The sequence below is a fragment of the Crocodylus siamensis genome, chromosome 1, assembly GCF_052110815.1.
Source record: "Crocodylus siamensis isolate JL-2025a chromosome 1, ASM5211081v1, whole genome shotgun sequence".
In the NCBI taxonomy this organism is placed as follows: domain Eukaryota; kingdom Metazoa; phylum Chordata; order Crocodylia; family Crocodylidae; genus Crocodylus; species Crocodylus siamensis.
This window is the reverse complement of record NC_143395.1, coordinates 116,905,780-116,919,166: the sequence shown is the minus strand read 5'-3', so window position 1 is coordinate 116,919,166 and position 13,387 is coordinate 116,905,780. Positions and strand designations below refer to the sequence as shown.

General features: G+C 41.0%; 1 protein-coding gene across 1 annotated transcript in view; it reads right to left on the bottom strand.

Moving 5' to 3' along the window:
• The window catches only part of UST (uronyl 2-sulfotransferase), a 301,480-nt gene that overhangs the window by 193,380 nt on the left and 94,713 nt on the right, over positions 1–13,387 (bottom strand). Inside the window, exon 2 of the mRNA XM_090041136.1 lies at positions 254–297. Coding sequence (XP_089897262.1) covers positions 254–297 — 44 coding nt within the window. The remainder of the gene's footprint in view (positions 1–253; positions 298–13,387) is intronic.

The following is a 13,387-nucleotide window of genomic DNA, read 5'->3' as shown; positions in this document are numbered from 1 at the left end:
ATGCCTCCCTGACTTCAACTGGCCATGGTTTTCCCCAAGTTAACTTTCATTTTTGCAAGGTATCTAACCCCTTTTATCTCAGTAAAAAAAAGAGAAAAGGAAAGGGTTTTGCAACTAGAGAAACAAAAGGGCTAAATTCTGCTATGCAATATATAGGCGTAGACTCAGCAGAGGTATTCTACTTCTATTTCAGAGTAACAACGAGAAATTTGGTTTAAATTATAATAGGTAATGCAACAAAAAAGCAGCTCACCTTCCGAGGGGGAGGACCATGGTCATCCAAATAAGTGGAATTTCCTAGAAAAAGGAGTGACAAAAAATTAAAACGCAAATTCAAACTCGCCAAATAATGTAGTACCTATTTGTTAAAATGAATGTCTTTCCCCCCAGTGGTTCTGAATTGTCAAGTAAACCAAACCAATAAATGCTCTGTTTTTATTCATATTTTACTTTAAAAAATACTAAATTGATCAGGCTTACCCACACAATTAAACACATAAATTCAGGCATCTCCATCAAGAATTCTATTTACAAAATAAAATCTAATGTTACTCTAGGACTGACTCTTAGATTTTGATACGATGAAGCTGCTAGGCCTGGTGTGATATTGGAACTTGAATTCTGGTTTCTTCTACATGGTTCCACTCACCCATTTTCAGTCTTTAAATATAAAAATGAATAAAACCCCATATTATTATGGCAAACATCCCATTAACTTCAGTGGGCCATCTCTTGCAGGACATCAGGGAAATGCACTGGCTAGTTACAGATGTATGGGGCACAGGCTTCTTTGGCCAGAAAGAAAATGGTTTGATAAATTCTTGCAGAGCTTTATGCAACACCAGAAAGAACACCAAGTGCTCTGGACTAAGAAGGTATGAAGGAGGTTTGCTTGAATAGCTTCATACAGCTAATTCGATGTCCTACAACTAATTCATCCATCTTTACAAGGAAAATTCAAGGGTTTTTTTCATTTTTTACCTAATTCTTTAAAGTTTAGAAATCAGCAGTCTGAGGTTGAGAGGGCTTCAACAATTAAACAATCAAACAATTAATTCAATAACAATTCAAATCTAGACGTCATGTAAAACCTATTCCAAATGATAATGGGCATTTATACATGTGCTCCAGGAGCTGCGCTAATTAAAAGCTCCTGGAGTGTCATGTGTTTCAGTGTCCCTGCTCTGAAAAATGACAGCAGGGCACTTTGAGCTAGAGCTGGTTGAATGAGCTTTAGTTCAAAGCACCTCACCACTATGTTTCAGTGCAGAGACACTGATGCACGTGACACTGGAGGCTGCCGGAGTATGTTAATTTCCACACTCCATCAGACTTGATTAATTAAGTCTGCTCCGACGCATTGGAATTACAGTGCATTGGAACAGGCTCCCTGCATGTGTATAGGAGCCTGTAAAATTTTTTTCAAAGCTTCCTTTCTTTTACATGCTTTCCACAAATACAGAGGCCCTGATGATCTTAAATTAACTAAACTCTCTAAAAAACATTTTTTCAGTCACAGCGTGTCTCAGATAACTGAAAACAAAATGTCATCTTCATGATATTCTGATGTCAGACTCCCTGTCCTTATATGACTAATTATTTTATAACTGCAGGTAGTTTGGATGGCTTACTATTTTCTGCAAACAAAGAAGTAATGCATCTGCTATTCTGTTCTACCAATAAGATTCCAAATCACCTGGAAAGTAATTCCATTCATAGGCAACTAAAGTAAGTCTTGTATGGTTTCTCAATAATTGGTTCTTATATACCCATACCTACTGATAAGACATATCTGGTGTGGAAAGATTAGGAGTTCAGAAAAATATATAGCTACTTATAGACTGTAATAGCCAAAAAAGTATGCTAATACCCCTCTCTCCACTGTTAGCCACAGACTACAATTCCCCATGATCCAGCTGTCAGTACACACTAGTTTTCCTTGACAATAAGGAGTTTGTATGGGGTAGTTAAACACATCTAGCAACAGCCCTCCTAGCCCTCCCGTAATTAATGCAGCCAAGAGAATGCTGTTACTGATTTTAAAATAGCTTTTATAGCTTTCTCTTAGCTTCAAGAAAAGTATTCTTTTCTGGTCTGTGTTAAAACAAGTGACCTTTATTAGGCAAGGCAGGCACTTTTTAAATAAATAAGCATATTAAAATATTGTAGATAACCTCTGAAAAAGTGGCAACTCATTAAAAAGTATGAGATATGTAATGGGCCCTTTTGAAAATATTAACTCTATTATTGGAAGAAGTAAGTTAAACCTATCTATTCATATACAAAGTCATGCTACTACACTGAAGGTATTCCAGGCACTCAGAGTTTACTCAGATTAAAAGAACATTAATTATACCTTTAGCAAATGGCTGTCACAACTAATTTTGTTGAAGAGAAGGATCTGAATAACTGCTGCTTTCTTTTTCTCTTTGATTTCTAAAGAGATCATTACATTCATACTATGTACTACAGCTTGCACTGTGTTCTTTAGAAAGACTGAAATATAGTTGAACTAACTTCATGGAAAAAAAATCCTTTTGAAATGCACATTAAAATTGAATATGGTCAAATTATTAACACCTCACCCTTCTGCACCAGTCATTTGTTTATGCTCTATTCACTTCCCTCACCTCCCATTTTTAATGCCTATTTTCTGATGTTTCAGCTAATGGAATTATCTTCAAATTAGTCTAGGAACAGATATTTTGTACGCTTGATTTCCTGCTTTTAAACTAGATTTTAGATTTCAGCAGTCAGAATTGGTAATCTGCACATATTTAGAAGTCATTATTCAGTTTCTAACTTGGTGAAGGAACATTAACCTCCCATGGAAGTCTCTGGGCCAAATTCGGAAGTGACAAATGGTGATCAAGTTGGTCATGACACATTACAAATGGTGACAGTTTAAAAAGAAGTATTGATTTGGAATCTAAAGAAGATAGCTCTCTTTCTTCCCTCCTCTACCTAGTGGTATAACAAACTGAGTTAGAGCTTGTGGGGTAAACCCTGCAGAAGGGGAAGGGGAAGGCTGCGAGTCTACTTTGATTATGTTATTCTTAAAGCATCAGCAGCTGGGAACTGTTTTTCAATGCTGCAGTGGCATGAACTCTGTACGGGTGGCAGTGGGGTGAAGGGGTGATTCCAGCACCACTGCTAATTTGGAGCCCATGCTCTGAGGCATGTTTCCCACTTACTTCAACCCTGTGAAGACTCCTCTGCAAATACTCCCATTGATCACACTACATTGCAGGATCAAGTCCTAAAGTTACAAAGCCATTGGTACAGGACATGGCAGTACATGAGGAACATCTCTGCTAGGAAATCTGCAGAAAATCTAGACTCTTGAGCAGAATGAAAAAGAGTCTTGGACTGCAAGTTAGGCATTACAACTGAGTTAGGATCTACAAGATGCTCGAAGAACTTGGGCAGAGAATGCCTAGTAACAGCATTAAGGACTATTATTTCTATGTCTTATTCATAATGAAATACGGCAAGAACATTTTTTTAAAAAATCAGAAAGAAAGGCTTTTTTTTAGTATGTTGGAAGATGACCAAGATGAACTGAAAGTATTTGTGCATGTTATGGAAGATCATTGGGGAGAAACTGAAGTGTGATAATTGTATTTGAACAAATTACTTACCATACAAAAAAAGGTTAAAAGAAAGTCACAGGAAAAAAAAAAGTTTAGTGGGACAGGAATATGAAGGTGAAATGTAGAGTTTTTAAAATATCCCTGGTTTTACTGAGGGGAAATCAATAGAACCAGCTGCCAAAGTGAATCAAGCACCCAATTTCCAGCAAATTTTAATTGCATTTGGGTGTTTCTGGTAGCTACCCCAGCCCTTGAGACTCTCCAGGCTGACTAAAATGAGACAGCAAAACAACTCCCTCTCCCCTCCACATTTATCTGTTCAGCCCCAAAAGGAAAAAAAAAACAGTTTAGCAGCTGCTACATGCCTTTTCTGCCCTGGAGAATAAAAGTGCCAAAGACTTGCTCTCAAACCATACAGCATGTAGACACATGGAAATCCCTTCATTAACAACCTGGATCCTGAAATGAAATGAAAGGAAGTTTTGCCACTGACTTCAGTCAGATTACGACTGATCCCTAAAAATAATGTCCTGCTGCTACTTCTGGCCAGACATCATTTTTCAGCAGGTACTCTAAATGTGACCAGCGATTACAGGGGCCATTGTGTGGTAGAGGTCCCTAGAGACAGCTAACATAAAATTCTCAGCCCTCGCCTACACAAGTGCCTTTTCACCTTAAACATCTGCTACCACTGCAAACAGCAACATGGCTCCACAAGTTGATGTGCAAGTGGCCACCAGCATTTTGACCACTGTGTTAGACCTGTTCTGAGTGAGTGTAGCAGAGGCACTGATTAAGATTCCAACAGCTGGGGGAGAGAGCTAGAAAAAGGAGCAGGGAGGAAGCTGAGTGGAAAAGTATGCCACATACAATTTTTGCATACTCCACTGCAAATATTGCTAACTCACCAATTAACACCTCTGAGAGAAACAATGGGCTGTGGTCCTACAGACATGACATATACAGATTCAGATCTACTCAAAATTCAATGTATATTGTGCAAAGAAAAAAAAACCCACCAGATGTGCTGGACTCCAGAAAAGAATTGGAAAACTGGATGGCCGATTATAAATAATTGTTAGCAGTTCAATAAACTAAAGGATTCACTCAGATTCAAAGTGTGGGACTTCCAGATGGTCTGTTCTCGTTTTACCCAATATGTCTTGGGTAAAATAAGAACCGTATGGAATAAAAGGTATTTTGCACGTGTGTTCCATACAGATATCACTTCTCCAGTTTGTGCAAGGCAGTCAGCAATGGAGCTACCAGCTTCTGCATGCTCATGAAATACTAATATGAAAAGTATGCAAGTCTCGAAGGACAGAAGGAATTGGCATAGATAAAGGGATATGAATATTGCAGGAGATTACAGCTAAATGTTCATACACATTTAGAAATACTGGCTTGCCAGAATAGATAGAGGGGAAATTGTTTGATGATTGGTTAATGACTCTGTAGTTGTTCCAGGTCAGAAACAAAACTCGAGTAGTCTTCTGCTCAGCTCAAGTAATTAGCCAGGCTTCCTTTGAAGTGTTGGAGTTGTCCAACTTTATAATGCAGATGACAAGAGTAGTGCCACTACTGCAGTTCCAGGAAACAAGACCTGACATGCAAGACAGCAAGAATCTTCTGCTAATCCACCAGATTGGCTTGGCCCATGCATGAGCTCAGAGTTGGGTCTATCTTCTATAGGTTACTGTGGGGAGGACTCAGCCAATACGCACTGGCCTGTGTTCTGCTCTGTCAGTTTGGAAACCGTGCCGAGAAAATAGACTGTCATTTCGGTGTGGCACTGGAGAAGTGCTGCACAAAAAGCAGCACTTCCTGGCCTTACACTGATCTCTCTCCTTCCTCCAGCCCTTGATAAGGAAAGCTGTGCCCCCCCCCCCCCCCCACTGTTTGCTGGCACCTGCAGTCTGCCATAGGCTCGGGCTGGCAGAGGGGCACAGGGACCGGACTGCGCTTGTGTGATGCACCTCTCACAATCTCTCTTAACCCATTTGGTAACTAGTCATGTTAAATACCTCATTTATTCAAATTTAAAAACCCTCAATTTAAGATGACCCCCCGAATAATTAGATTCCACAAAGAGAAATATTTTAATTTGGTATTATTTTTATAAACAGACCTACTGACAAAAACTACAGCAATACCAGTAAGTCATAAATTCAACATTAACTTCAATTTAATTCAAATATTAATTTAACTTAATCTATATCAGGTTCTGTCCAGACCCTGGTGAGGGGTCCTCCTTTCTTTGATCCTGGAACTTAGGACTGGTCACATTCACATGCATCTTCACCCTCACGTTCTTCAATGTTCTCATTTTCTCCCTTATCTTCCCACAAAACAGTTTTCAGTTCCATCCATGGCATTGGATATATAGCACTTCTTGAAGCCTTTAATAATGGATTCTGAGGATATCATTCCCCCAGAAGTGCTATGGTTGGCTTAATCTTCCCACCAGGTGTAAGAGTGTGGTTCCCTATCAAAGGCCAGCGAGTACTAATACCGTAAATGGTCCTTAAAAGGCTTATTCTCTATGATATCCAGTACTTGGAGTTGAGGTGTCATACCAGCAAGTACAACTACAAGAACACAATTCACTGAGCAAATTTTTGCTTTCACATCTGGTGTTAAATTCCCTGTGAATAAATACAACACTAAAAATCCTCTTTTCTTTAGCAGTGCCCCAGGTCACCATTTTCACACATCTAACCAGTCATTCCTTAGTTCACTTGACATCCATCCTTGTTCTAGTCACTATTCCTGGTAGCAACTTTTATCGTGGAAGAGTTCCATGTTTCAAAATCACATAAGGTGGCAATTTTCTTCCATCTGCCAATACTGCTAACATTACTGTAATTTGCTATTTTTCGTTTTCTGTATTTCTCATAATATGCATTGTGCATTTTTCTCATGGATCGTGATATTGCTCGGCATGTCAAAATAGACTGGAATCTCATCAGCATTGCCTGTCTGGCATAGCAGGTAATCGTGAGTTTTGCATAGCCCAATGATGCACCGCTGGGGTTCAACAAGTTTTTCACAACAGTCTGACGGTAATTTTTTTCAAGTGATGTTCATAGTCTCAGGGCTAAGCCACAGTCACATCCTTTAGATATACCAACCACTACTTGCTTTGAATCGTTGAAGGGGAATGTTCAATTCTTTCACTATTTCTAATGCCTTGAGTCAAAGCACTTCACAGGTGATTGGCATTCCCTCTTTTCTTGAACATACTTGACAACTTGCCTATCAGTTTCAGGAAAGTGACCTTCTTTTGGACTCCCAAATGTTTTCCATGTGGACTTAGCAGTCTCAACTTTTCCTTTTAAATCATCTCCATAGACACATATTTGCTTCAGTAGCATTATATTTTCCTCCCACCTCATAAATTATTTTGAAAAAAATTATTGTAACATTCATTTAAAAATTTGTATCATAGTTGCACCTCATTCCTTTTAGCATCTTCACATTTGTACCACTACTACTTTTTTTTCCACATGGTCTGTCATGGGGGTTTCCTTGCCACTGTTCACCCCACAGAATTTACCATGGGTTTCTATGGTTTTAAATTTTGGCCAGTCAGTGGTGATCAGGCCCTAGAATCTGCTGCTTTCCTTGCTACTCCACCAGGTACTACCCTTCCAACTGCCCCTCCACTGGGTGCCTTGTTGCTACTTGCCTTAGATACCTTGTCATATGCTGGTTCCCTTGGTGCCATTGACTGAAGCCTCGCTGTGTGCTAGATCCCTCAACAGCATGTTCATACTGGGTCCTTCATCACCACTTCAAGGTTCCTTATCACATACTGGACCCCTGATCAGCAAGCAAATTTTGGGTCCTTTGTTGCTGCTGCCAGGTCCCTTGCCACCGCATGCTGAGTCCCTTCCTGCCACAGCTGGGAGCCTTGCCACATGCTGGATCTCTTGATGCTGCTGCACGTTGGATTCTGCCCTATTACTTCCTGGACCTTTGCCAAGCATTGGGTCCCTCGCTGCATGCTAAGTCCCTTGTCACTGCAAGTCAGGTCCCTCCCTGCAGCATGCAGGGTGCCTGGCTGGTCCTCAGTGATGCCTCCTCCCTGAGTGCTGGCCAGCCCTTGCAGGGTCCCTCCTTGCTGCATGCCTCGCCAGCCTCTCCCCACAGCACACTGGGTGCCTGACAGACAGGTGATCAAGTCACTCCCAGCTACTGCCTGCCTGGTGGGTGCTGAGGCCACTCAGCATGAAGTGGCCAGGCTCCTTGCACACAGTTCAAAAGGACACAGCAGACACAGGCCAGATACCATCTCCACTGCATGTGGGGTTTCTGGCCAGCACATGCCAAGTCGCTCTGAGCTGCTGCCCCAGTGGCAGGTGCTGAAGCAACCTGGCACACAGCAAGGGAACCAGCGAGACTGCCAGTGTGTGATGAGTTGCTCCAGCATCCACTGCTGGGGCAGCAGCTCAAAGTGACTTGGCACATGCTGGCCAGAAGCCTCACATGCCATCGGGATGGTGCCTGGCTGGCACCAACCAGGTCATTTCCAGCTGCATGTAAGGTTTCCAGCCAGAGGGTGCTGAAGCAACTTGGCACACGCTGGCAGGCAGCAGCTTGGAGTGACCCTGCACCCGCCGGCCAGGAACCCTGCATACTTGGGGGAACTCAGGTGCCCTCTACTGGCTGGCCACATACATTTTCTGGTTTCAGGTAAGTTGTATGCCATCATAAGATGAGACTTGATTTTTCACCAGGTTGAATGTGGGGAGAGAAAACCACACACCTTATAATCAAGTAAATATGGTTAAGTAGCTGCACTGAAGTCAATGGGTTCACCGGCACAAGTAAAGTGTGTAGGATCAGATTGTTTTCAGAAGAGTTACTCCTTTGTAGCTCTACATCTCTTCTATTTGTATACGTGGAATGTAATTAACAGATTCACAGACGTTTAGAGCTGGAAGGGATCTCGTGAGAAAAAAAGAGAAAGCTGAGGGGGCACCTGGTGACTGTCTATAAGCTCACTAGGGGGGACCAGAATGGTTTGGGAGAGGCCTTGTTTCCCCTAGAACCCCCTGGCATAACAAGGAATAACAGCCACAAGTTGTTGGAGAGTAGGTTTAGATTAGACATCCGTAAGAACTACTTCACAGTCAGGGCGGCTAGGATCTGGAACCAACTTCCAAAGGAAGTGGTGCTGGCTCCTACCCTGGGGGTCTTTAAGAGGAGGCTTGATGCCTACCTGGCTGGAGTCATTTGAGCCCAGTTTTTCTCCTGTCCAGGCAGGCGGTCGGACTTGAAGATCTACAAGTTCCCTTCCGACCCAACTACTATGATTCTATATTTTTCTACTGCTTTCCCTAATTGGCATAAGTAGGTTTGGAATTCATTTCTTAGACAAAACTCTAGCTATGAATTTTTGCAAACTAATTTCAATCACTACCAGTTTTCCTCTCCTTAAAGCTTAAATTTCTTGTCATCTTCTATAATTTGACCACAAGTGCATAATGCAATATAAAAGGTAGATTAGGAACATATTGTGCCTGTACAGGCTATTTTTTTTCCTCCGACACACTAGTAAACCTGTATAAAATTTTATTATTCTCACATACCAACAAAAAAAGTAAAACTTCAGCTGGTTTTAGACTTCAGCATGATTTAATGTAAATATTTTCCATTAGTATAAATGATTTGGCCAATACTGCTCACTTTCACACTATCAAATTACTGGATTAAGTTTCTAAAAAAACATTTGTGCCTTATGCATTGCCTGTGATCTCAGATAAATTGACAGTCCAATGAGGGAAAGTATGCTCTGTTTAAGTCCTTTATGCTGAAGTACACATAACATTTTTAAAACTAATATGCCAAGCTTAAATAAGCACACACTACTGGCTCTATTTGAACTTTTTCTTTCCATTTGCATTACTATTCAAATCACAGGTACCATAAAAAGACAAGTTAACTCCTCTGCTGTCAGTCCAGTTTCCATTTGCAGCGTCTTATGTAGTAAATCCCAACTCATAATACAGTTGGTTACATTTAATAGGAGAGTCAGTTAAACAAAAAGTTACCATGCTTGTGATAATTTTGAAACACGTTTTCTGCTCTTTAATGATCTGTATGTGCTGCTGATAGCTGTCCCCAGGGAATGAACATTCCCATCCATGGGGACAGGACGCACCCTTAGATGCTGAAGTATCACTTAGAAGCCCAATGGGCACAACAGGATCTGGCCCCAAGGATTTAACTCCCAAACACAAAGCTACTTCATACATGCATTAAGCTTCTGAAAATCACAGTAGAGGAAAATTTTAAATATAAAAGTTAAAGGGCTCATAGTTGGTTTCAAAAAGTAACGTTAATTAATCCCCACAGTCCTAAACCCATATCACTCCTTAAAAATATACCCCTTGTTTCAGTCTCTAGAAGGATTAATTTGGGGGGAAAAAGACTATAAAACATTCTCACAGCAAAGGTCAACAACTACTGGGGTCTGCATAAAGTGCCTGTTTTAAGAAAAAAAAATTGAACTATTACATAGCTATATTTGCAGTCTGCATATAATGGTAAATGGAATCATTCACAAGGATATTATTTCTCCTTTGCTTTCCACCTGTCCTGTAAAACACCTGCTCTTTTTATGCTGCTAGGAACTAGTTCTTACCACTGAGAAATGCAGCTTGATCAAAATATTAATAAGCCATGGTATGGTATTTTGATTCACTGAGGTTTAAGCTGTCTCTTTAAAACAGTCTTTGACCATACTTATCCTTCAGGATGCAAACATTTGCTACTGGCAATAATTACTTAGGCAGTACTCTTTATTTCTTTTTAGGTCTCCTTCCTGTGTTTTATTTAGATTGCAGAACCACATCAGTATGTCATCAGCATGACACGGTAGTTTAGTAGACCTCTAACTGCTACTCACTAGCTCTGCCGCAGACCATGCCTCTTATAAAAGACCTCTTAAAATATACAAAACATTTTGGTGCAACATAGACTGTCACCACATAGCAACACTATCGTGGGTACAGCCTCTCAATACCACAGAATACACTAACAAAAGAATTAAAAAGTCTTTTGATGGCATGAACTACAATAGTGATCTTGCTTTGCACTGAGGACTAGGAAAAATCCTAACAATCAACTGAATTTGATGACTTAGCAGGTAAACAAATTAAAGCAGGGATGCTGATTAATTAAGTGCAATATGTTTATTACTGAGGAATCTGGATGACAGCCCTTGATAGCATTAACAACTGTTCTGTAGCCTAATAGGTAGTGTTAGTAACAGAAGGCCTGTACTTGCCTATTACACCTTTGCCAAGAAAAGAGAGAGAAGCTGTTCATTCAACTAAAAGTGATTTTCTTTTAACATACTGCATTTTCTTGTATACAACATTCATTCCCCCATTGTCCCCACAAAAATCACTTGCTGGAAATTGGGGCACGGATTTTCAGTGAGGAAATACAGAGGTAGAAATATCTGTTGCAGGACCATCTGTTGTGAGAGGGACAAAGTAATGCCAAATTACATGCTGCATGAGGGACAGCACAGCAAATATGCAAGGCTCTAGTTGCTGGCTAAAGACACTGTCCCTTTCTCCAGGCAGAAGCACAGACTGCGGAAGTTGATGTTGATTCAGTAGCAGCCTCTGGCTGAGCACCTGGAGCTTGGCTCTGCTTTAAATACAGAAGAGCTCAGCCACCAGTGCTGGGGCAGAATTTTAGCTGGGTGGGCCATCAGCAGACTCCGCAGGTGCTGCTGGCCAGGGCTGGACCCTCAGTTGACCTGGCAGGCACTCTTGTTTGCCTACGCAGAAAGAGAAGAGGAGCTGGGCAGATTGAATCAGCCAGCAACACCCTGGGTGTCTTGCAGGAAGGGGGTTAATAGAGCAGTCACAATATTTTGCTTCTCCTCTAGTGCAGCTGCCTGTTTTCCCTAGGAAAATACTATGCTTACCAGTATTTTCAAAGAAAGAACTTTTTTCTTCATTCTGCCTTTCAAAACCAAAGTGCATGTCTTATGGGGGGAAGTGGGGGACAGGACATGTATGTGAGAAGATATGGTATTAATGTACTTCACCTTTACAAAGATTAAAGAAATGCTCTTGTACCCACCTAAATTTAAATATCAAGGTACATGCGGTTAGAGCCCAAGAGCTATGTCCTACTTAGTGTACACTGTCCTAATTGAAAGCATTCTAAAACTTTTTAAACAATGCAATGAGTTTAGACTGAATGATCTTGTGATATTTTCCATCTTCATTAAGGATCACTGTTCTGATACATTAGAAGTTCTGTAAGTACAATCATTTTGCAGTTAAAGTATTTAATCCCAAGTGAATAATACAGCATACAAGTCACCACTCATAACTCAGTCCCTTTCACCACAATTGGCCATCCTTATTCAAGAGATACGGGCAGTCCTCAGACTTATGACACAATTGGTTCCTGAAAGCTGTGTCTTAAATCGAAATGTCATAACTCAGAACCAATTTTCCCATAGGAACAATGTTATAAGTCGGGGATTGGTTCCTTTATGACCCTTGATACAGCTGCGTTCAGCTAGTAAGTCTGGTATGGTGGAAGGGGAGAGGGAAGGGATAGTGGGATGCGCAGATCAAGGCCTCCTGCAGTGAGGGAAGGGCTGGGGCTGAGGCAAGTTGCTTGTCTGGTGGCTTCTGCTACTCGTCTGGGAGGGCACGGGCGGGGGGACCTTGCTCCCACTGCAACCCCAGCCCTGCCCCACACAGATCCAGGGCCACACTCCCTCCCATGCCAGATGAGCAACTTGCCCCAGCCCCAGGCCCTCCCTCACAGTGCGGGGCCCCCCGTACCCTTTACCTTCTCCCTCCCCTTCCACCATACCACTTACCAGCTGGACGCAGCTGTATCCAGCGTCAAAGTTGAAACTCATGTTTCAAGGTCAAAACAGGGTGTCAGTTTATAAACATCTTAAGTCCCCCTTATCGTAAGTCAAAAAGTTGTAAGTTGAGGACTGCCTGTACATAAGTTAGCTGTATTAGCAGAAGAACAAAATCAAGTCTTATGACCTTTGCATGAAATATTTGCTGCTTGTTGAGGCAAGGGGAAAAAAAGCCTAAGTTTTCAAAATTAACCAAGAGGAATTTTAGGTATCTAATTTGAGATTGGAAAAGGGCTTATTTTCAAGGATTCTCTTAATGTTCTGGAAATCAGGCCTCTTTTTAAAGGTGTCTTACATTAGGCACTCAAAAACTAAGAAATCCAATCCTTTTTTTTTAAATAATGAAGGCCGCTGTTTCCGTGTCAAAATTTTGCTAGATAATTAACCATATATTATAAATACAATCACTAACATCTTACAATGTTAATAACCATAAATGTTTTAACCCTGGTGGCTGTGAACTACTTCAACAGCATGGAAGATACGAGACTTGTAACAGACTCCAATCATTTGCAATGGGAAAAGAACTTGACTCTAAAACACTGTGAAGTGGGCATCAGCATTTAAACTTTTAATTTACTTGAGGTTTTGATTTAAATAAATATAATTTTATTTACTCTGCAGACAGATGAGATTATGGGTTTGTGAAAGAACAATAATAATTTTAAAAACCTCCCCCTCAGGTTGATAGTTGCCTCATCGCATTTTTGCTTGGGTTTCCTTCCCAACATCTCCCAATTCACCCCTTCCTAACACAAGCCATTATTTCAGGTGCTAACCTTCCTGCGCTGCCACTATTAGAAGCTCCTATGTTTTAGTGTTCTAGAATCTCATCCAACTACCACCTCTCCCTGCGATTTATCCTAAATGCAGCTGTGAA